At 41.1% G+C, this 25,043-nt stretch overlaps 1 protein-coding gene across 1 annotated transcript in view; it reads left to right on the forward strand.

The window, feature by feature from the left end:
- Nucleotides 1-25,043, forward strand: part of dnah9 (dynein, axonemal, heavy chain 9) — a 153,996-nt gene that overhangs the window by 55,393 nt on the left and 73,560 nt on the right. Inside the window, exons 38-50 of the mRNA XM_047610044.1 lie at nucleotides 1,902-2,059; nucleotides 3,343-3,481; nucleotides 7,434-7,721; nucleotides 10,633-10,843; nucleotides 10,942-11,069; nucleotides 11,408-11,516; nucleotides 12,564-12,711; nucleotides 13,256-13,430; nucleotides 14,267-14,440; nucleotides 15,473-15,680; nucleotides 16,010-16,175; nucleotides 16,885-16,987; nucleotides 19,192-19,431. Of these exons, the coding sequence (XP_047466000.1) occupies nucleotides 1,902-2,059; nucleotides 3,343-3,481; nucleotides 7,434-7,721; nucleotides 10,633-10,843; nucleotides 10,942-11,069; nucleotides 11,408-11,516; nucleotides 12,564-12,711; nucleotides 13,256-13,430; nucleotides 14,267-14,440; nucleotides 15,473-15,680; nucleotides 16,010-16,175; nucleotides 16,885-16,987; nucleotides 19,192-19,431 (2,247 nt within the window). The remainder of the gene's footprint in view (nucleotides 1-1,901; nucleotides 2,060-3,342; nucleotides 3,482-7,433; nucleotides 7,722-10,632; nucleotides 10,844-10,941; nucleotides 11,070-11,407; nucleotides 11,517-12,563; nucleotides 12,712-13,255; nucleotides 13,431-14,266; nucleotides 14,441-15,472; nucleotides 15,681-16,009; nucleotides 16,176-16,884; nucleotides 16,988-19,191; nucleotides 19,432-25,043) is intronic.

The following is a 25,043-nucleotide window of genomic DNA, read 5'->3' on the forward strand; positions in this document are numbered from 1 at the left end:
AAGTGAGAGTTGCAGAAGTTGAATGCATCTGTTTGGAGTGTTAATTGACAAGTATTGAAATTACTTGGGTTGTGCCATGATTTGGTTCAACAGTATCCATGCAAGTAGAACGACTGTATCGACGACAGTATTGAAGCTGTGGTTGGTCCATGACTGTGGTGTAGGGATGTCACGATTAAAGTTTTCCTTAGTACGATTATTGTCAGAAAATTCATCGCGATATTAAGATAATCACGATTATTATGCGTTGATTGATTTCACAAATCTATTCATATGTAAAATCACATGAACACTCTTTAAAGGTTTAAGTTACGTTAAGTTAAGTTAAAGGTTAAAGTTTCCTTTATTTCTATCTTTTGATGCTAAAATATAATTATATTACTAATTATAAGATCCAATATTTGTATTTGTACACACATACACCTGAGCAAAAAGAAAACCACTCGATGAAACGTCGGATAATTTAACGTGCGGCGTCGGTCACCACCATCATGTGATATTGTCAACAGACCAGCGTATAGTGAAAACGTCAGCGCTCAAAGGAGGAGAAAATAAACAGAAACGGACATGTGGTGTTTAACTTCTGGGCCACAATAACCTCATTCTGTATTGATAAACCGAGCACCGTCAAGCGGATCGAGACACTTGAGGAAGTTTACAAAGTGACCGGTAAATTAAGAACCACAAAGAGAGATACTGAGCAAGATAGGTATCTGTTGTTTACCTTAATAGTCGCAAGTACCCGCGACATTTGAAGGAGCGGCGGCTAGGATTTAGGATTGGCGACCTGCTGTTGAAAACACTGCGTGGGTGTTGTGTAACTCTGTTTTCGTTCTGTTGGAGTTGCCCTTAACTATGGTTCCAGAATACTATTTTCTGACGGTATTCAGGAAACGTTACGATCAATTAATTGTAGCACTTAATACCGCGATTAATTGTGAAGTCGAGTAATTCAGCCTTAGAGTGTTATCATAAGACATCTGAAGTCTGTTTTACTTTTGTCAAAAAAATTTCAAATTTAATTTACTTTTCAATTTACTTTTAATTTTCATTTATAAAATTAAAATTATTGAATTTACCATATATGTTTCTTTGCCTTTAAATGGTAAACAAATGTAAACATGTATTTAGATCATTAGAACATAAGTCCTGACTCTTGTCAACATACACATTATTGCATTAGACAACATTAGGCCACTTCTTCATGGTACCTAATAAATATGTTCAGCATTCATGCAGAGGTGGACCTAGCAGACCACATTGGACCCTGATTAGACCTGAGAATATTTCCTTCTCTGATTGACTGAGTGAAAACCTCACCGAGAGGCACAGGGTCACAGTTTTAAATGTGTGCAGAAGTGACCATATATGGTTCCTTGCCCCGTGGGGTTAAACATTGGGTGGACGGTCATGAAATTCTGGATGCATGTTCATACCCAGAGTATAAAACCCCAAAACTATGGTCATGGCCCGACCTACTAGCAGCTCATGTCTGTCATTGTTTGGATGACTGACACAATATCTGCATGTTGTCGCCACCCTACTGTTGCACATGTTTGAAATTTGACCCTGTGTATTATTTAAATAGCTTAATGTTGAATGTAAAATGATAATAATAATGTATATTTATAACTAGCACTATGAGTTTAATATAGGACACATATAGTAGGTGGGGGGTCCCCACTTAAGCTCTCCTTCAGTTTGGGAATCCTTAGCCTGAAAAACATTGAAGGCTCCTCCTTTAGACCTTTAAAGACCATGAAAAATTCTTGTATTTTTTTTTATTTAACAAACTATTTACTATTACAGTGTTTTATTACTTGGTGCAAACCGATTTTTACAGTTCAAAGTTTAGTTTTAAAAGTACTGGTCATTCTGTTTATTGTTGTGTTCACGTTCAGGTCAAAAGTATCCAAGATGCCATCCGTGATAAGAAGCAGAGGTTTAACTTCATGGGAGAGGAGGTGAATCTCTGTCCCTCTGTGGGCATCTTCATTACGATGAATCCAGGCTATGCTGGCAGGACTGAGCTTCCTGAAAACCTCAAGGCTCTGTTCAGGTAGGTGGAAGAACAGCTTGTGTGTCGATTTGATTCAGTACATTGGACTTAGTGAACTGGGTTATTTAATTTCATCACTTATCAATTAGTCATGCAACAAGAAACATTGTTTGAGTATTGATATAAGTTCAATTACATGCGCCAACATGATAAGCAAACTGAGAAATGGACCCAGCAAGAAACAAAACATCAGATTTATTTTAATTAAAATGTTTAACCCTTTAAAACTGGAAGGATTGCTGGCGATTTGTTAAAACATGCGGTATTTGAATTACCGTAACTCACAATGGTTTGCGTTATTGACGATATTCAAAGTGTGGCTGAACACTGGGAAGTTGTGCATTTGTCTGGAAGACCTTTGAGACATCTCAAGGGAATAACTAACTTTGTTTTTACCAACAAATCCCTTCAAATAACTGTCTCTTCCTGGGTCTCCCCAGTCTTGCGTTGCTTCCAACCCTGCAGCCGACAGCAGCATCGTCATTACCATAATGGCAGTTGTAATGGCAGTTTTTTTTCCAGAAAGCACAACTTCCCAGTCAGTTACGGTAATTCAAATACTGCAAGCTTTTTTTCATGCACAAAGGGTTAAAGCATGTCACACAAAATACTTTCAGTGTCCTTAACAGTGTATTAACCCGAAATCCCAACGTTTATACGGACTGATGAGAGATGGGATAGGATTATAGAGATAGGAAACTATATAACAGTAAAGATGTTAAGGTACAAAACATATTTACATCAGATTTAAGTAGATAACCAAAAAGATGGAAAAAAAGTAGTAAGAAGTAGGACTTTTGTGGACAGTTGACTGTTCTGTTCTGATCGTCAAGAGAAGCAGACATTGGATTCAGATTTTTTTTCCAGTCTTAAAATAATCTTGAAGATATGGATATATAAAAACAGAGCTGTGATTTGTGATAGGCACGCTTTATGCTTTACGTTTAATGTCATTTATACGCTAACTGATTAATCTCCGTTACATCAAAACACCTCCATCATTTAGCTAAATCTGATTTCATTAGTGCAGTTTAAACCTCACCTGAAATAAAAAAAAGTAATTAAGGAGCTGCAGAAAGAACATGTTATTATCTGAAAAGTAAGAACTACTGTACCTGGAGGGATGATATCTGGAAACACAGATGAGTTGTTCTCTCTCTCTCTCTGTCATCAAAATAGATTAAATCTCCAAACAAATGAATATCCATATTTAGTTTAGCAGTGGATTTGAGGTGAAGTACTTAAGATCACAAATGGAGTACCGTCTTGTCATTTCTCCACAGACCTTGTGCCATGGTGGTGCCAGATTTCGAGCTGATCTGTGAGATCATGTTGGTGGCCGAGGGCTTCCTCAACGCTCGCGTCCTCGCTAGGAAGTTTATCACCCTGTACACACTGTGCAAAGAGCTACTGTCCAAACAGGTACTGCCTTCCTTTCTTCACTGATACAAATCTGATCTGGTTAGAATAAGCCACATCCATTTCCACTTTTAAGCTAAGCATCTGACAGTGTCCTTTTCATAACGGACTCTTTTGATTAAGGAAGGACTCAGAGGCACCACACAAGAGCCAACTTTATGTATTGTCAGTATTTCATGAGAAAGAACCTGCAGGCAGTTTGGATGTAAATGTAAATTGCTCTTTAATCCCCCTTTTCCCTGTTCTTGTTTTACATGTCATAGCATTATTTTAATGATTTAAACAAGTAATAAAATCACTCGCAGTGCTGACTAATACTTACAGTGGAGCTACTCAGTTTAGGTAAGTGATTTTATGAGCCCTCAGTTCTGGATGAATATCCCACAACTACAGGCCCATTTAAGTGTCATAGCACACTAGTTTCTTTAATGGCTGTTTTATGAATCTCTGGGTTTAGGACATTTTTAAATATCACCTTAATTATACTTTTTTTTTCTTTTTAGCTTTCTCAAAGTTGTTTGCCTGAGTTTCACTGCAAGTGTTTAAACATTAGCAACTTAGTGGTAATGAAACCAAATGATAATGAACAGACTGCTTCTCTAAGCTGTATTCACCAGGGCTGAAAGTGCAAATCAATGGAAAGTGCAGATTCAGAAAGCAACTTTCTCAGCTGGTTCATAATTGTGCATTTAATATTACAGAAGTTGTGCTGCAGGGGCCTGAGCAGAATGAATGAAAAAGGAAGAAAGACACGGGTTTATACTGAGAAAATAAAGTGAAGTTGGCTCTGAGAAATGAATGACACATTTGATCAACAAAACAGATTTTTGTGTTAATAGTCTTGTTTTTATACGTTACCTTTCGTACTCAAAACACAATTAGCTTGAAGACAGACAAACTTTCCCTGTCCTCTTTCTTTTAGTGTAAAATAGTCCTGGAGGCTCTCTGCTGGGAACTGATTCTGCTTCAGCAAAGATCCACCGCACTAATCGATTGGTTTGCCTGGGCTTTATGCAGTGATGGGCAGATCTATGTGCTGTCAATCAATCCTCTGACCCTCTGCTTTATGGGCAACCTGCTCAACCTACTGAGCTCCAGCTACATTTTCCAAAAATTGAGTAAAATTTGAAAATTGCCTTTTCGGTGAGAGTAGTTTTCAGTGTCTTTGTTTATGGACAGGTGGAACAAAAGACAGACAGTTTTTCACATAATCTGATATCATTCTGGCAAAGAGAAGGTCAGTCTTCTTGACCTGCTGTCTGAAGCCTCTAGTTGCCCCACTAAGTCCAAAATGTTTCTATTAATAAAGAACTAAACAGTGTGCTGTTCCACAAGGTCCTTGCATAAGATAGTCTGGCAGATGTCAAACAACAAGGAAATTGACTTTTTAGTATACTGAGTCAGTGTCAGCCAACCTTACAGGTCTGAACCACATCTATACGCCCCCATTGATGCTTTCAGGCTGCAGGTGGGACCTGGACCTCAGGAAATCCACCATCTCCTTTATAAAAACTCCAGACCATCTAAATTGACAGCCATTATATGAGCTGAAGCTCTTTTCTTCAGCACTATGTTTCCTGCACAATAGTTAAATGTGTCAGCTCAGTTTTTCCTGAATATCAAGAAGTAGCAAGTACAAGAACTGAAAGCGACTGTCTGGTTGCACACGTGTTCTCGTCATTCAGCTTTGCTTGATTCTGATGCGAGCATACAGATGTCTTTGCTGGAGATTAACTGGAGGGAGCACAGGCTGATAATACAGACTGATGATGCCTATATATAAAATCATTATCAGTTGATATCAGGTGAGAGAAATATCAAAAACTCATGGCCAGATTAATCTGTCTAAGCCCCGGTGGGAAGATTTGCAGTTGACTTGCCACTGAAAATCAAGGCTGAACTGGGATAGCGGAGCCACAGCGGGGCCCAGTTAGAGCGAGTTTTGCATGTGGAATGAGGAATCCTAAATTAACTGTGTTATTAGTTGATCTTAGTGCCTTGCCATGTAGAAAATTTAACATCTTCATTAAGTTAAGTTTGCATTCTATTCGCACGGTGCATATATCCCAATGTTCGCCTCAAGCTGACAGCCTACAAACAGGAAGGTGTGGTGCTGGAAGGTGGTGTCACTTCAGGGCTTATACCTCATTTTTGCCTCACTGCCCTTTACTGGGTTCATCCATCCATGCTGTACATGGCAGCTTCATTATTTCCCCAGACATCCAGATACCAACCAATATTCTAGAGCCAACATTAGGATTGGGAAATTGTCTCATGTCTTCCTATCGTCCTGCGTCGTCAACATCAGCAACTGACAGACAATTTATATATTTATATATATATATATATATATTTTTTGTGATGATCCTCTGCTGTCAGTGACCTGTATTTTATCAGAGAATGTAACGATTATGAAGTGATAAGTTAATCTGTAGCAACAGCTTGACTTGGCTCGTGTCTGATGGACACACACACTCTGGCTGCATTCAAGCACCAGTGGCAGCATATGGAGAATGGAGATATGGGGATTTGCTCCATTGTATAGCAATTGTCTGGGTTGTTAGGTGTAGAAAGAATTGCTTAAAGTTTATTTATTTATTTTGCACAACATGCTAAATTAGCAATGTGCCTTCTTTTTTTTTTTTCTCTCTTTCAACAATTATTTATAGTGTTTTCTTTCTTTTCCTCCCTCGCTTACATATAGCGCCTTCCAGACTCAGTATACAGTACACACTTGTACACACCACATACTGTATTATCCTCCTGTGTTTAATGGATGTTCTGTAGCAACTGTTTGTGGTCAATAAAAAAAACCTTGAGAAGCAACAGGATAAACAGTGATCTGCAATCAAATCATTGATTGTTAATCTCCAGGCTCAGTTAATTAACAAAGCAAACAAACCGAAGCAGCAGCACTTCTCATAAGTGTTTAAATAAAAATGAATATATCTCTGGTTCCTATTAAGGCTCTCTTAGTGAACTGTGTGTAGACGGCATAACTTACTCACATAGCCTACACCAGTACAGGCCATTTATACTTGTTATACATTTATACTTGTTTGCTGATCCTACCTTAACTGGGAACATATTCTCTCCTTTTGCAGACAAATGATCATCATTAGCTCGTTGCAGTATTTTAAAAATAATATGTGGATTTAAGAAGTTAGCGCACAGTGAGCTTTAAAGGACGTAAAGCTCACTGGAAAAGTGCTCAACCTTAACAAAAAAGTTCTGTTGGAAGTCCTGTCGTAAATATTATATGGTGTTGAAAATAAAGTAAATGAAGCAGTGTTACAGTTTTTCCAGATGTACCCTCTCCTATTCTCTGGATGAAATCTCTGTAGTATTATGCTGACATTGCAAAGTAGAATTTAGCTGCACACTATATGGGTACATTTATGATGCATGAATATAGTAATGATGACAGCTGCTGCTATGTTGTAACTCTGAATCAATGTGTGTGTGTATATATGTGTGTGTGTGTGTGTATATATACACACACATATATGAATCTACATGCAGCCCTGAGCTGCTGGACACGCTGTGGACCCGTGCAGCCCATACATTGCCCCTCCCCCACTAACAGAATGCACTTGTGCTCTACCTTTTTTTTAACTATTTATTTTTCATGCATAAGAGTGTTAAACATTCCTCGAGTTCTATACATGTTTATCTATTTGGTAAAATTGAGATTTGTAACATTTGTTATTGTGTCATTTTTATCACGTAAATGGAGAGGGGGAGGAAATGCAGTATCAGCTCCAAGTATTGTTGCAGAAAAATTGGCTGCACGTTTCAGCCATCGGCCAAGGCTGATGTAAAAAAACTGTATAACAAAGTTAGCATGTTGACTTTTGACACTGTGATGAGACTGATGATACTAGTCAGTTAAACACCTATGAAGATGTCTGTGTACTTTTTCCTGCTAGCTGATTCTTTCTGACCTTTGCTGCAGGATCACTATGACTGGGGCCTCCGAGCCATCAAGTCGGTGCTGGTGGTTGCCGGCTCTCTGAAGAGGGGAGACCCCGGCCGGGCTGAGGACCAGGTTCTGATGCGAGCCCTCAGAGACTTCAACATCCCGAAGATTGTGACCGACGACATGCCTGTATTCATGGGCCTGATCGGAGACCTGTTCCCTGCCCTGGACGTCCCCAGGAAGAGAGACCTGGACTTTGAGCAGCACGTGAAGGAGTCTATTCTAGATTTGAAGCTACAGGCCGAGGACAATTTTGTACTCAAGGTAAGGTTCTGCTGACAGCCTACATGCTTGTCTGCTGCAGTAAATCGAATTGTATTTTGATTACGACTGGAAAAAATTAAGGTCCCGCATGAGTGTAAGTTGGTTGCCAAGCTGTGGATGAAAGCAAACATAATCACAACTTGTCTGGGAAGAACAGTCCCCGAATGGGGTTTTCATTTTTAACAATTTAGACAGATATTACAGTTGTAGCGCCTTGATTTAGATTTATCTTACTTCTTTCCAAAAGCTATTTACCTCATGTCATAATGTTCCTCTGGGAAATACACATTAGTGTCACACAAGTCTGCAGCATCTGGATGAATAGTGCAAATATTGCCGAAAGCCGACGGTTGGCGACAAAAGAGAGTTCAGGTGCCCAAGCTGATGACCTAATTCCAGTCATTATATTACATACTGATACACACACACACACATGCACAATAGAAGGCATTATATGTCAGAGACAGATGTACGCAGGACCAGGGGAAATAAGTGCAATCTGCCTCAGGTCAAATAGACACGGGAACCACATAATAACACTCCATCAATGGAGGCTGGTGCTGCACCAGGCCACTTAACCCTGACATTGTGAGAGACAGCTGCAGAAATAAACAAAGAAGAGGAGGAGAGGGAGAGAGAGAGAGAATGGTGGAGCGGTCAATAACGACCATCCACCCCCGGAGCCTGAACTTTTACTGTCTTTGTTTGTGCGGCCAACCTTTTGATTTCAGGCAACGGGGAGGCGGCCGGGGTTGGGAGGGGAGGGCGGTGGGACCGGCTTTGTGAGAGAGACCGCGATACCTTTAGCGTTAGCCTGTGCTAGCATCAGTCCTCCCCACATCAGAGCAGCAATCAGCCGGGGCATTGGAGAGCGTAGTGCTGCCTGTGCTCCGGCTGAATGGATGGGGAGAAGGAGCAGCGAGGAGCCCGGTCGATGCCATTGATTGGACTCGCCATCTGTATGTTTGAGCGGAAGTGGGGAGGAAATCTCTCTTTTTTCCTTGTCACTCTCTGCTACACACTCTGTGGTGTCACCTCGCAAACCTTCATTGAAAATGTTACATCGCCAGTCAATGGAATTTTTTTTTCGGATTGCGTTAATTTGACTGGAAAGCGAGAAAAGCCTGCTGGAACTGGAAGTGGGGACTCTGAATGGGAACTATTAACACAATTTATATCCATTCAGTTGTCTGCTTTGCAGTTTAAAGAAGACACCAGTAAGGGTTAGCTTTAGGAAATACGTCTACAAATGAAGGCCATAAACCAGCTTCTCCTTTCATCCCCTAAAAGCACAGTACTTAATATAAACGTATCGCCATGAGTTTTTTTATTGTTTATTTCTTAACTTGTTCTACATTTTAGTAAAGAGAGAAAAAACAAACAATCAAATCCATATTTGGCTTTAGGACAGCAGAGGTTCTCCTCAGCGTACCTGTTGAGATGTTTGAGCTCCTTGTCCTGCACAAAAAAGGGAACAATTTTACTTAATTTAATGCACTACTATTAATACATCAACTAGTGTTTAGTATTTAAACGTTGTTTATACAATGTACAATTGTTCCGGCTCTATTATTTTCGTTGGTTTTGATGGTCAAGTAGATGAAGTATTCATGATTTAAGTATGAATATGTGAAATAACACAATAAAATGCCACCTGTTCTGTGATCCTGCCACATACAACACGTGATTTGTCATTCACTTATAATTTTGTGTTTTTCACCATTAGCTGTTCATTTCATAAAACCACTGAAACCTGACGTAGATTGCTGTGTAGTCTCAGATTTTTACATTTTTTTTTAAATACTGTCCTCTTTCACTTCACTTTGTCTCTACTATCGTAAAGATGGTACAGATGAAGTGATGAGTGCAGCGTCTTCAGTCCTCTCAAAGTATTTCATTCGGTCCGTACACTCTTGTGGGTCAATGAAGAGGAAATGGGCGGAGCCAGTCATGTGACGGCTGTCTATTCAATCAGACCCAGGTGACAGCCAATCACATTACTGCCTCTGGACCAATGCAGCTTAAAAGGAGGATAAGGACTGCTAATAAAAAAGTCAGTTAATAGCATGTCATCTTATGTTGCTCCAAAAAAAATATTATGGGATTATATGTCATTAATTTAAAAAGCTACTGACTAATACTCCCAGTGTAAAATAAATAGATTGGGTTTTTAATTATACCAACATACAAATATATATTGTGAGTGCACATATCCCTCCTTCCACTGCTGTCAGTTAGTGTAGTTTACCAAGTGGCTGTCTTTTCTGTAGTCCATCACACTACCCTGTCAATCAAATTACACACATTTGCCATTTAATTAGGAACAAAATAACTTAACAGTCCTGCTCTAAATCTTCCCATATGTTATGGTGTTCAGCATTTGTTTCCCATACCTGAATGATTTGTTAATTCAACTATGGTTTCATTTTGGAGGCTGTGCTTTGTAGTACTATTGAATTGGATTGTGTTGTGTTGTGTTGTATTGTGTACAAAAACATGTTTCTCTTATTTTGTCTTATTTTGGCAACTACAGAAATAAGAAACAGAAATCTCATTCAATCACATTTAACAGCAGCACAGATCCTTTCAAAATGATCATCCAGTTGAATAACCACAATTCTGAAGCTGTTTCAACATGAACGAACATTAGAGCTGCCATGAAGCTAAGATTTAGTGCAGGACTGTTATATTAGAATGCATTTATTTTCACTAGTGTACCTAATAAAGTGGCACGTAAGTCAACATAAAAGGATGAGTATATGCATTAGTCTGGCCATCAAAGTGTACACAAAAATCTGCATTCTCCTGTAAAATGGTGAAACACTGTGATCGTCAGCGCGTTGTCTATTTGCCTCCCCAAGCGGAATTACATGTGTGTCACTCTGTGTGTGTGTGTGTGTGTGTGTGTTAGGTGGTGCAGCTGGAGGAGCTGCTGGCTGTGCGTCACTCCGTGTTTGTGATAGGGAACGCTGGCACCGGGAAGAGTCAGGTGATGAGATCACTCCAGAGGACCTATCAGAACATGAAGCGTCGGCCCGTGTGGGCAGACCTGAACCCGAAGGCTGTGACCAATGACGAGCTCTTCGGCATCATCAACCCGGCAACCAGGGAGTGGAAAGATGGTGATTACTGAGCCTTTCAGAAACACCACTCGAAGAACACAAAGTGTTTAATGGCCTGTCTCAAATATCCAGAATGTGAACGCTGCTTCTTCCCACAGGCCTGTTCTCCAATATCATGCGTGAACTGGCCAACGTCAGCCACAGTGGGCCCAAGTGGATTGTCCTGGATGGAGACATTGACCCAATGTGGATCGAATCTCTCAACACAGTCATGGATGACAACAAGGTGCGAGGGAATCGAGAGAGTGTGTGCAAATGTGTTGCCTGAGTCTTTTATTCAGTATCAAAGTGACATTTTCACCGTCTGTGGTTCACTAAATGAACATGCAGATATGAAAAGGAAACATGATTGAGTCATCACCGATGTGAGAGAGTACTAAAGTATTTGTACTGTCTGGATGAGAAAATAAGTGACTGTGTGTGTGTGTGAAATAATAAGAATAGTGAGAAGAGCTGAGGAGGGCAGGTGACATAATCCAGGCTTAGACTGTGTAAACACAATGTTTTTATAGAGATATTTACTCATGCTGTGCCGTCTGTAAATACACCCTCTCCTTCTCGTAGGTGCTGACTCTGGCCAGTAATGAGCGGATCCCTCTGAACCCCACCATGAGGCTGGTTTTTGAGATCAGCCACCTTCGCACCGCTACCCCGGCTACTGTATCCAGAGCAGGTTGTTTTTGATTCCCCATCTTCCTTTGTTGCATTCATGTTTCATCATGTTTGTCCAAACCAAAAGGTTCACATCTACTGTCAGGATGTTGTTCACAATTTCAGTTTTTTCATGAATTATCACATAAACCTTTATAAAGCCCAAATCTGTGACACTATGTTGAGTTCGGTTTAAAAACTTCCCTTGGCTCGATATCCCCAGGAAGCCAAGCAGTTAGTGCTCTACGTCTGTGTATCTTTACATACATACCACTGGAAATAATGTTAAAATTCAATTCCATCCACAGTATTTTGGCTGTGTTGTCCGTCAGCTACAGGATGCTAGTAGGATTAATCTGGAAACCTGGGTAGATACTGAGCCAATGTTAATTAGTTACTAATTTTTAAGTTGTGGTTTTAAGTTTTAGTTTTGAATGCCCTTCTTAACCCCAGAATAAGTGTGTGTTGAATAGTTAACATTGTCAATAAAGTTTTGAAAGAAAAAGACACGGGCAGTGTAACAACATGATTTTTAACTCTAAAATTTCCCTCCTAGTTTAAATTATTAATTTAAGTTAAACTTGTTACCATTGTCTTAATGACCTTTTTTGGTTTATGTATTTTATATAAGAGTAGTCTTTTCTTCTTTTTTGAAATGTAATTTTCTGCTGTATGGAACACATAGCAAACCCGAACTCCAAGATCAAAGTTCAAAATTGTTACTCTCAGCGTCATCGTTTGGGAGACTCCCAAAGCAGAAGTGAAAAAAAAAAAAACTTTGACAAACCTACTGTTCTCTCTAATGCTAATTACAAAGTCAGAGACGAGTCAGTGAAGCCATCCCAGCATTTAGCAGCCATTCTTCTCAATAGTTAGTGGAGAGCAAAACACTGGATTGTTGAGAATCACAGGTGGCAGAGTACAGGGTGAACTGCATGGTGGGTGGGAGGTATCCGCGTCAATGAATACATTTTCCCCCAGAAACCCATAAAAGGATAATCTGAACTTGTTCACAGACTGTGCGATCCATAAATGTGACAGAGCCTGATCTTCCTGCTCCTCTCCCCAGGCATCCTGTACATAAACCCAGCAGACCTCGGCTGGAACCCACCTGTTTCCAGCTGGATTGACAAGAGGGAGGTCCAGTCGGAGAAGGCCAACCTCACCATACTGTTCGACAAATACCTCCCCTCCTGCCTGGACGTCCACAGATCAAGGTAGCGCAGCTCCCCCGCAGCTCTGTGCCACTGTGACAGGAGGTGCCTGCAGTCATGTTGTTGACGCAGGATGTTGGGGTGTGACATAACACGGGGAGGAACAGCGCTAAGTGGGCGTGCTGGACCGGGGCAAACAGGGACTGACTCAGAAGATCTGGATGCCGTCCTGCATTCTGTACAGGTCTTGTACTCGCCTCCTCCAACACCTCCACTACCACTGCTATTGGAGGAGACAACAACAACCGGAAGCAGAGGAGGGAGACGGAGAGGAGGAATATATTGGCCGAAAATCCTAAAAATGTACCGCTCTACCGCAGCTCATACATTTGTCATCGGGTTCCTTGGAAGCAAACATACCATGAATTGGTTTTATGTGTTTGTTCGGCTAAACCTGTGACATAAAAGTCAGAATTACGAAGGATGAAAGCATAATTTAACATTTTATTTTCCTCTGTTAGGACAGCAGTCCTTCTTTACCGAGTGAGCAGCCTAAGCCAGCAGGAACACACGGATCCTCTGATGTAATGTGTCTGTCTTTGCTCAGGTTTAAGAAGATCATCCCTATCCCTGAGCAGAGTCTGGTCCAGATGCTGTGCTACTTACTGGAATGTCTTCTGACTCCAGAAAACACACCGCCAGACTGTGCCAAAGAACTTTATGAGCTCTATTTTGTCTTCGCTGCCGTCTGGGCCTTTGGGGGAGCCATGTTCCAGGACCAGGTACTGTGCGGGCCTCTGGGCATGTGAGATGCTTACTAAGTGGTTGCGTAAAGAGGGAAAGAATGGGATATGACTAAAACAGCCGAAAGATTTTTTTCCCCTCTATCCTCATAACTCCTTCCAGAAAGACTTTTTCTGCACTTGCATTATGGGTATTCCTAGGAATTATTCAAGCCCTGATGGCTCTTATGTAACTCAACTTTGTGTCTCTGTTTATGAAAAGTCATTTCACTGTTATTTTCAGTTGAAGAAATGGCAGGTTTTTTAAAAGGGAGAGATCTCCATCTGAAAATGAAGTGGACTGCTTTCCCGCTCAACAACACACCGGCTGAATTTAAATCAGCAGGAGAGCCGTGGCGAGCAGTTGCTAAGCAATCCAGTTAGTGCCATACAGTAAGCGTGTCCATCTAAGTTATGGGATAAAACTGCTCTCCCCTCGGTACAAATGTACTCCACTTTATTTTCCCATCACAGATGCATTTAAATGCTAAGTGGTTTTATTGACTGGAGAGTTGGTAGAGAATAGAGGAGGCAGGTACCAATGGGTGGGGAGGCAGAGAGGAAGGCGAGGAACTGCCAGCCAGCAGGTGATGAGGCTACTTCTCTGTCTGAATCACACAGACAGATAGATGGGCCTGCCATCTCGCATTTTCCACCCTTCAACCGCTGTAGCAAGTATCTTTATATCGTTGCCATTTATTTATCGTCTGTGTAAATCAAACGCACAGATCCATAGTTACTGTATGGAGGAGAAAAAGCCTAGAGGAAGTCATTTTAGAGTATTGACCGCTCCCCTACAATCCTTGTCTCTGCGTGTGTTCTCTGTGTGAGTCTAGTTGGTCGACTACAGAGTGGAGTTCAGCAAGTGGTGGGTGGCCGAGTTCAAAACCATCAAGTTCCCATCCCACGGCACCGTGTTTGATTATTACATCGACCCCGAGAGCAAGAAGTTTGAACCCTGGTCCAAGATGGTGCCCAAGTTTGAGATGGATGCAGATGCACCACTTCAGGTACAACTGATTGGGTTAGATTAGTTTACTTTAATAATTATGTGAGCCAGTTAGTCTAAACTAGGAGAAAAGACCATCACCTTGTTTCTGTTCCTCCATCAAGTGTCTGAATGAGCCATTCACTGCCCACGCCTGGGTCAAACATGTACTCCTGTATTTTTGTTACCATCCATATTTATATTCTGGACTCACTTATGCTTAAGTGAGATCCATAAAGTATACAGACATATTAAAATGAACACTCCACACTGTATTTTGAGCTGAACGTTGAAAGAGACTTCTATGAACTTGACATAAAGATTTATAACACGGGACCTTGAATAATTTACATTAGATTAGTCCTTTAATCCTGAGTTAGAAAATGAGTTCAGTATTCATAAATGTATAGGTCAAAGATCAACTATTTTCATTAACAGAGCATCAAATAAGTATTTAAAGATATAAAGAGGATTACTAATAGGAAAATGAATTATTATTCAAGTTCAGCACAGCTGTTTTCAGTGAACGAGATCACAGCAAAGAGCAGACAGAGCATTCATGGAGGGCTGCTCAGATGTGGCCATAAATATACTAAAACAAAAATAGAAAGCAATATTAAAAATAGAAAACACACCTCTAAGGTAATTGATTGACAGATTGAAATTAGTGCAGCGCAAAGTCCTTCACAGAGGCAGACTGAAACATCACACACGTCAATTTTGGGGGGATTTACCTTATCACAGGGATATTAGAAGAAAAGCTTGTGATATGTTTGGACTAATTCATAGACAGCGTCTACTCGGTGCTTTCTGCAATCAAATTAAATGAAATGAATAATTGAAATGAAACCAATGTATTCCTTGTTAAAAATGTCTATGCATTTATGATGAGCAAACACAACAGTCTTTGATCAGCAAATATTGGTTTAAGATCAGACACTTGCAACCTTAAATATGTTCTTCTATTCTTCTTCTTTCATTCATTCTTGACGTATGATCTTCCTGAATGTGTGCTGTGTGTATCTGTATGTTTCCATATGGCTCCCATGTGCAGGCATGTCTAGTCCACACGACGGAGACCATTCGAGTTCGCTACTTCATGGACCGCCTCCTGGAGCAGCGCAGGCCTGTCATGCTGGTTGGGAACGCTGGCACTGGGAAGTCGGTTCTGGTTGGGGACAAGCTCGGGTCATTGGACTCAGAGAAATACATGATCAAAAATGTCCCATTCAACTACTACACCACGTCTGCTATGCTCCAAGGTAGGAAGCATGCATGGCACGGTTGCTTATTAAGTTTCATATAATTGAAATAAAACGCTGATTCTATGTGGTGAAGCTAGTGTAGTATAATAATGATCAAGATGCAGAACTATAAGAACAACACAAAAACCCAAAGACATTAAATTTTGAGAAGCAGAATTGTTTTCCGTACATGGTAAGCATCACTAACCTATGCGTTCTTCTAGTTAAATCATATATCTTCGCATTGCTCCAACTCCCTAACCACACCGCTCCTTAGAAACTGCATTTGAGACACTGACTTTTCCTCACATTCATGCTTTCTGCTGATTCGTTGGTTTCCTACACAGCTGTGTTGGAAAAGCCCCTTGAGAAGAAAGCTGGGCGCAATTACGGACCCCCAGGCAGCAGAAGACTGATCTACTTCATAGACGACATGAATATGCCTGAGGTGGATGCATATGGCACGGTCCAGCCGCACACACTCATACGCCAACACATGGACTACAACCACTGGTAAGGCCCTGTCGCCGAGCTATATCTACGCTGTACATATGTATGAGCCACCTGAGTGCATGCTGAAAGAGGAACATTATGCATAGATTGTAGCTTTCTAGGTGATTTTCAGGAAAAATGACACAAGCTTATTTGATGCTCTGTTCGCCTTAATTGCTCAGTAGATGGACTTTTTCAGAGGATTTCTCCATGTGTTAACATAGAAAAGGATGATTTAGATAATGGAGTGCCAGCAGCTGATACACATGACTCTAATAAATCAGAAGAACTGTATTTCTACTGAAAGCGTTTTCCTTTCATTATTCAGAGGGATGCCCACCTCAATATCAATATGCAACAACTTTTATAAGTGTCAAAAGTCAAATGTAGGAGCAAGGTTGTGTGATTCCTTGTAAAAAGGATTTTGTTGCTCATCTCTCTGACACAGAGAGGCCATTCTGAACATGGTTCCACTGCGGCAGACATAGGATGACTGGCTTAGACACGGTCAGCCCATTAGTGATATGCTAGGAGGATTTCAGGTATGAAATTGAGAGGAAGGAGGCTGCTACTGAGCCACGCCAGCTTAAGTGGGAGCCCAAGCGTCTATATCGGGAAAAGGGAGGAGGGAAGGTGTGGGGTTGCGGCCCAGGGAAAGTGTGCGTGATTGTGTGCATTTGCGGCTGTTAAATAATTTTTTTTCTGCATGTTTATATGTGTGTGCTCTCAGGTATGACCGCAATAAGCTGCTTTTGAAGGAAATACACAATGTTCAATACGTGTCCTGCATGAACCCCACAGCCGGCAGCTTCACCATTAATCCACGGCTGCAGGTACACACACAAACACACACGCCCGTATCATATCCTCTCAGCACATTGTGTTCCACTGTTTACGCAACTCACTGCTGAGGTTACATGTGCACTATTTCATTGTGTTATCATCAGACATCTGCAACTCTATATTTTTCCCCCAGTATGTAAGTATGCATTGCAGCATCCATCTAGTAATTCATTTGTATTGTTATTGTGTCCATTCATTCATAGAATTTGACAAAACATTGTGGAAACAGAAAATGTGGTTCTTCCACCACTGCTGTGTTCTGCGGAAATCAGGACTTATTTATAACACAATGAGCACAAGTGTATTTCTTTTCTCAATATGTATCAAACTATTTATTTGGCAACTTCTAATGTTTACGCTCTCTCTCCGATGGTTTTGATTCACTTTTGTGACCTATGGATAGCCAGTTCCACTTTCCTTCACATCTCCGTTCAAACCATGTTGTGGGTTTACAGCCACCTTTTCCAAAAACCACATGCCACACTTGGAAACAAGTCCAGAAATTTTACCTGCTTAATTGATAAAGAAATAATGAAGAAAGTCCCACGCTAGTGCATGAAACAGCTTTTGAGTCAATTGTCCTAATTACCTTTGAGCCTCTGAAAGTAAAAATTTAATTCCAACACCTTTCCTCCAATTTCCATGTGAATATGCTGAAATTAAAGCTTGGAGTCAACACTTTATGGCTATATTTATCATAGTCATGATATTACATGTCCTGTATGAATGAATTTTGAGAAATTAATTGGCCATGTCCACGTTTGTGCTTGTTTGACGAAAGTAGTGGTGATATAGTTTAAAGATTATTGTTATTTTCATTCATTTGCACAGTGTTATTTTTATGAGTGGTGTTATCAACTACTGTTTGAAATCGTTTCTAAACTGATTTCTGCAGATTGCTTCACCAGAAGAATTTACTTGGTTTTATTGTATTTCTGAAACACTGTACGAGACCGTATAGCGTGGAGGTTGGAAGAAGTGAAATCAGGCGACTATCAAAACTTGTGTGTTAATGGGCCCACAGCACTACCCTGTGGAACTCCAAAGTCTGGTTGTCATTGTTGGCAATGACATTCCACACACAGTACTAAACTAGGAGCTATAGATTTTTACCTTTTTTTTGGTAACAGGAATTGTTTACAAGGTTATGTTATGTTGTAGCTGAATACTTCTCTTATGTATATTATTTATAATATATATGTGTTCATTCTGTAATATAGAAGGTCAACATATCGTATGGAGGACTTGAGAGTGAAGCTATGAAAAAACTAAAACTCATCTCCTGATCATTCACTGTGAGAAAATGAGAATTTTCATTTTACTTCCAATTGTCAACTACAGTTGTTCATTAGAATAAGGCATACACAAAGCTAGATATTTTTCTTTGTGAGGTCTCTTGTGCCTCCTAGTGGATCCAGTGCTTTTCTTTGGCCAGCAGCATCTTCTCTTCTCCCTTTTATTTGCTCCAGCTCCTGGGCTCTTTTGGAGAACTCCTTTCTGGTCTTTTGTAGTTTATCAGAGAGCCAGAGGCGACTCACCTTTTAAAGCTCCTCCTGGTACCTCTCCTCTTTGTCAGCCATTTTTCCTCCTGAGCTTCTCATCTCAGTTTGCTCCGTATTAGAGCCATCCCTGCCTCGTACAGCTGGACCAAGGTGTCCTCATGAGTGTTTGAAAAAGCTCACCTTTTCTCATTGACCCTGCTGAGCTAAGGCTCAGTTCGTCTTATCTGCTGAGGGCCTCTCCAAGCTGTCGGTCACCTCTCTTCCACACTCTTCAACCTGCTGGTCTCTTGAATCAGCAGTAGCGACTCCTATCACTCTGCCAGGGTCTATTTTTCTGAATGTGGCGGTGCTGTTGAAGAAAGCTAATCTGAGAAACATTGATCCTGCTCCCCTGTAAGCCTTTTTTTTTGGAATAGGACAGTCATTATTTGCATGTGAAAGTGATTATTCATTTTGGAGACAAGATAAGAAATATCCTAAATGTATTTACTGGTCATGGGATTCAAGGTGAACTTTTAAAATTGTCCTATTTGAATTTCAAAGTTGCACTTGACTAAGTGACAGTTTCTCTTCCCTTACTGTGACAAGCACCCACAAGGTGACACGTTCCTTTTAGTCTCGAAGGCAGAGTTTGATTAGTGAAAATAATCTGCTTGCTGTTGCCTTGTCTTATGCTCTGTCCTGCTCCACAGCGACACTTCTCAGTCTTTGCCCTGTCATTTCCTGGAGCCGAGGCCCTGAGCACCATCTACACCTCCATCCTGTCTCAGCATCTGAGAGGAGAGGGCTTCAGCGCTGCCCTGCAGAAGAGCTGTCCCAACCTGGTCCAGTTGGCCCTGGCCCTGCACCAGCGCATCTCCTCCACCTTCCTCCCCACTGCAGTCAAGTTCCACTACATCTTCAACCTGCGGGACCTCTCCAACATATTCCAGGTGACACAGTGGTGAATGACCTCGTGTGAAATATTTCACAGCGGAAGCCAGAAGTTAAGTCGAGAAAGTTGTGTGCCTTTTCTTCCAAATCATCCTGTTTTCCATTTCAAATTTCACCTTAATTCTCTCTGTTTCTACGCCTCTGCCTCCCACATGGGAAGAGCCAGGCTTCTATTACTAATTCCTCATCTAAATGATTATTGATTTAAGAACTAGGTCTGAAAAGTAGAAATAAGTCTGAAATAAGTGTAACAGAAAATAGAATGGATTTGCACTTCCACGGGTGTTAGCGATGATTTAATGTATTTAAATGAATATAATATCAGAGCGAGAAGGCTGTCAAGGGAGAAGCTTTTGGGGCAATATTTCTGTCAGAATCCTCCACGGTTTCATGGAGGGCAGGCTCTCTCATTTAACACTCTTCGTTGTATAATTAATGCTTTCAGCCACTCAGTTACATGAACTTCATTTTTCATAATTCCATCTAGGAGTTTACAAAGGCAGCCCGGAGTTCCTGCTATACTACTGTACTATGTGGAGAATACACAGGTGTAAAACTCTATTACTTGACATAAAGCTGTACAAATCAATAGTTTTCATATAGACCAAGGATCAAATAACTTTGTGTAATGTTAAAGGTTTCACTCCTAAACAAGGAAGCTCAGATAAAGAGCAAAAAGTGAGGAGGTGCTGCTCATGCAGTTGTTATTCTAATTGTGTATGCAGTGCAATTCTGCATTAAAGCCTGTTCTGACTTCTTATCACAAAGATAGAGGAATTACTGGGGCTTTAGTCGGGAGGACCTTGCAAAAATCAGATTTAACACCTTTCATTTATGTTTACTCCATTTCGGTTTCTCAGTGTGCTACACATGTTTTCCATCAACTGCAAATGGGTAAATGCGTCAATGGACCTTTTTAAAATGACTGAGTGATGTCTACATTAATAATGTATTGTCCTCTAAATTGTGCTGAGCTGCTCTGGTTTGGTCTGTAGTTGCCAAAACTGCTAAAAGATTCTTCAAACACATCACAAAAGTGTAGTCTTGTGAGGCCGTACTACAACTATTGTAGGTGCACTAAGCAAAATGTTAACACTCAAAGGTTGAATGGTCTCTGGCTGCGTCAGTATTTCAATGTTAAAATGCTGTTAAGCTCAAACTGTCTGTGTCAGATGTGTGAACATGTCCTACATCTTTTCCTGTCAAAATGATAATATAGCGCATATTACTTTGTGGGAAATTGGCCTTTTGGTCCACAAGCACCATTCCCTTGCACAAACACCCCACAATGCAATGCTGTAGAGCAGGGATAGAATGGCATGCTTATATTCAGGTCTTGTTCCTGAACATAAATTAACTCAGCAATCTTAGCAATCTTAAACCCTTTTCACACTGCACGAAAATCCGTGTGAAAGGGTTGCTGTGGCATTTCGTCCTGGGTCAAATGACCTTTCAAGCGATCCGGATATTTAGCAGCCTATTCCAGCTGTCATTGGCCGAGAGGCAGGTTAGACCAGTGTATCACAAGTCTAACACAGAGAGACAGACAACCATCCACACTCACACCTATGGCCTATTTAGAATCAATGGACCTAAGGAACATGTCTTGGACGGTGGTAGGAAACCGCAGACACATAGAGAACATGCAAACTGCAGTGCTATCCACCACACCACTGTGCTGCAGTGCGATTCACTATAAGAAAAAAACATTTGTATACCTTCTTCACAACTGTGTATCTGCTGCACTGCTGCATCAACCATAGCTCCATCATTAACTACAGCTTAGGCTGGCGGGTGTCATTAGTTTTGAGAGTATTTGGTCCTAATCCAAAGGATTGGGCAAATTAAAAGTTTGATGATGATGGTGCTAGAGGAAAGGTTAAGGGAGCAAAGTAATTACAATTCATCTTGTAGCAGACCAAAATGGCTGAGCCAGATTCCATGGCAGCACATCCAACAGCAGTTTGGATTGTTCACATAAAACACAGATATTCACTTACCCGGTGAGTTATGACTGGGCAGACTTTTCTTACAGCACCAACAGGACGTTGACATTTGGGCTTTTGATGGGATTCGTTGTGTTACACTCACTGAACGGTGATAGATATCCAGTAGTTGAGTAAAGAATTAATGAAATCTGTTTAAAACCTTCCACCACATCTGGAAAACCACTGCGTAATGTGGATGTGGTTTTCAATTGTCAACCATCAGAAAAAGGGTTTCAGACACCGTTAAACTCGAATAGCGCACCATTCGATGCAGACTGAGGTATTTGTGGCAGGTGTGAGCATTCTGCACTTTAAGATTATAGCCCACTTACCCTCTCAAAGCACGAGCCTTGATGATCTCAAGACTTACCTTCCAGACCCTTGATCACACACATCACTGCACTGCATCAAACAGTATGGAATTTAGCTGCACCGTAACACTTTGAAGCCAGCGTTTGAAGAGGCCATTCTGCCTGATTGTCAGAGTCTTTGTGGTTTCTTTTTAATTACTCTGCACTGTGAGACTGGGCAGGAAATAACCACAAAGAAGAAACGGTGTCAAGGCCTTCTCACTGCTCTTCTCTGAAGCCACAGAGATATGTAAAAAAAAAAGACCAAAAAAGGGACTTTTGCTTGTTTCAAGTTTTTCTTCCTAACTTATTCAGTTCCTGGTGCTAACACCTCAGGACACGTGGGAAGAAGTGAGCAGCCCTTCAGCTCGCACCTCTGCCTCAACTCTAATTTCACATTTTACCTCTGTGCTTTTGCACCTTCAGAAGTGGAAAAGTATTTGGTGTGACAGTACAAACGCTTCCAATAGGCACAAAGCCTAAATGCTTGTCAGTCACTGTTTTCTGTCTTCACATTTCAGATATTTGCTTCAGCTGAAATAATTGGAGGACTTTTTGTGGTTCACTTTAGAAAGAAAAAAAACAACAAAAAAAACTTCTTTTTCAACTTGTGGATGCAGCCAAAGCATCTCATTATGATCAGCTCTAATGAGCCAGAAAGCTGAGCTCAGAGGCTCTGTATGAGCTTGCAGTAGTCATTGTAAAGGTGTTGTGATAAAAGCGTCAGGTCCAGAACAGAGTCAAGCCTGCCCCTTTTGGATATTATTATTATTTGCTTACAAATTTCTCTTCTTAGTTTGCTCAGTAATAGATAGGAGCGCCAAAATTGTTTCTCCAACACTTTCTTGTCATTGTCCCTCACCACTTTTTATTTTTATTTTTACACTGCTCAATCATTTCTCTCTCTCTCTCTGTAAGTCTCTACTTCCTCTGAGCGTTCCCATTGATCATTAAGCCCTGTGGATGTTAAATTAGACTTGCTGTATGTGAAGTACAGTAGCCAAATTCCACTAATAGGGCAAGACAAACGTCTTGGCGTCCAACTGCGCGCGTTGTCAAAGAGCTCCGTTTGCCGACGTTCTCTGCCATGACCAGCGGGCATGTCCACGGGGCTGTCTTCAGCGTCAGCGTAAATGAGCTCCCTGAAGCTCGAGAGACGAAGGAGGAGATGGGGGAAAGATGGACAGAGCAAAAGATGAGGACAGAGACTTGGGAGGGAAAGAAGGAGTGTACACCAGACTCAGAGTGCAGAGAGACTGAAGCCAAACTTTACTGACTGCACAATATGTCTGCATGATGTTCAGCAGATAGTCAGCTGGGTGGTTTGTTAGCAGGGGGAGCACTGTTTGGGGCTCAGGGCAGCTGTCAGGCTACGAAGAAAGCATGCCTACTGCAGGCAGACGGACAGATACACGCCAACACCCAGAACTCTTTAATCCCTCTCCTCTGAGTTGAACAAAGCAATGGAAGATCAGTGACAGAGACGATGAGATAGTCTGCCAAAGTCAGCTGGATAGAAGGAAAACAAAGTTGTGTCTCCACTCAGTTTGTTAGTGCTCTACTGTTTGTTCATTTGGTACAGCGAACAGCTAAGCCTGCAAGTATTACTGTTATATAGAGTTTAAGTGCCATATGGTGTTTTGTTTTGCTCAGGCACACTTGTACACAATAAATGCGGGGTGTCGTGATTGACACCATTAAGCAATGAAATGAAGTAGAAAGACAGATCTATTAAAAGTCAAAGGATTAGCTCATTCACACACTCTCATGGAAAACATCTCAACTTTCGTAGATCTACAGTGGCTAAATCTTCGGTACACACATCCACGTAAACATCCACACAAACACGGCGCACCTCCCATCTGCACCATTACACAGTGGATTTAGCAGCCAATTGTCACATTCACTGGGCTCAGATATGAAGGCATATCAGATTCAGCTGGCTTTACCCCCGGAGATGATTCTGTTGATTAAAATAAGTTCTGGGGCTGGAAACAGGCAACATCTGCTTGCCTCTGTCTCTGCCTTGTGGGTAATAGTGTGCAGAGGGGAACGAATGGCGCTCGAGCACCCCTCCGTCCTCTTCCTCATCCTATACGGCACCTGTTAGGCGACGCACCAAGGCTGTACCATGAATGTCCCTGTGGGAAAGCCATCACGTCTCGCAGGCCTTTCCTAGAGACACATTAATCATCAATCATCCGCTAAACACTCATCTGCTTCTTGTTGTGCTTTTTTAATTTAGAAGAGGATGAAATGGAAACAGAAGGACACCTCTACCATTATCTGCGCTAGCTGCGACAACCAACTGCTAGATACATTTCACCGTGCCAATACATTTCACTGTGTATTGTGCTATCTATAACTGTGCATGCGACGAATAAAACCTTATCTTATCTAGATCCTGCTTTCTTTCTCCAATGGATGGGTCTCTAACAACCCAATTAATCAGACATAGACTCAAGTCTCAAGGTGTGAACAAGGGTGAAACCTCTTGGAGACGGAGGGTTAGGGTTAGGGTTAGGGTTATATCTCCGTCTCCGTGTGGATTTTCCATAGTAGGCTTCCTGTATTCCTTTTTGGAAGGTTTTGCTATTTTTTATTTCGGTTCAGCAGGAACCAAAATAATGTTGAAGACGCTAGGTTGAAAACATAAGTACTTTCTTCACTTTAAAGCAGTCAAATTCACAGCAGCTGGTTGTTCTTATTTACGCACTCCCTCCTTTTCATCGTCAAACCATTTTGACCACAGTCATGACCAAGCTGTAGCCCACAGGCAAAAAGTATTGTCTTAAGATAATGACAGCAGCAATATAAGGATAGAGAAAGTTGGATATGATGATATGAAAATGCAGATGATTGTAAGAGCCAAGTGGTCTCAGCAGAAACTAGTGTACATGCCATGGACACAACCATTTTCTTCACAATCTTTAAAGCTGTGATATAGAACATAAAACTCATACCCTTATTTTAAACACTCAAATTACATGGTGGACAGTAAACATTATTTATGAGGAGGGATTAGAGACATCCTCTGAGATTTAGACTTGGTAAACACTAGTTGGAGGTATTACGATTCTTGCTCTCAACATCTGCTCACAGAACTTCCCCACATGCAGCAGTACTCCCACTAGAGATAGTGAGATGAAAGAAAAGCGCTGCCATTATTTTCTCTGACATACCTTCTAACAGCTTGCCCACTCAATATCCATTGATTTAGCAGTGACTGTGCTGTATTTCCCTCCTTGTTGTCGAGTAAATGGGCCAAATCAG

Source organism: Mugil cephalus, chromosome 16, assembly GCF_022458985.1.
Source record: "Mugil cephalus isolate CIBA_MC_2020 chromosome 16, CIBA_Mcephalus_1.1, whole genome shotgun sequence".
Lineage (NCBI taxonomy): Eukaryota > Metazoa > Chordata > Actinopteri > Mugiliformes > Mugilidae > Mugil > Mugil cephalus.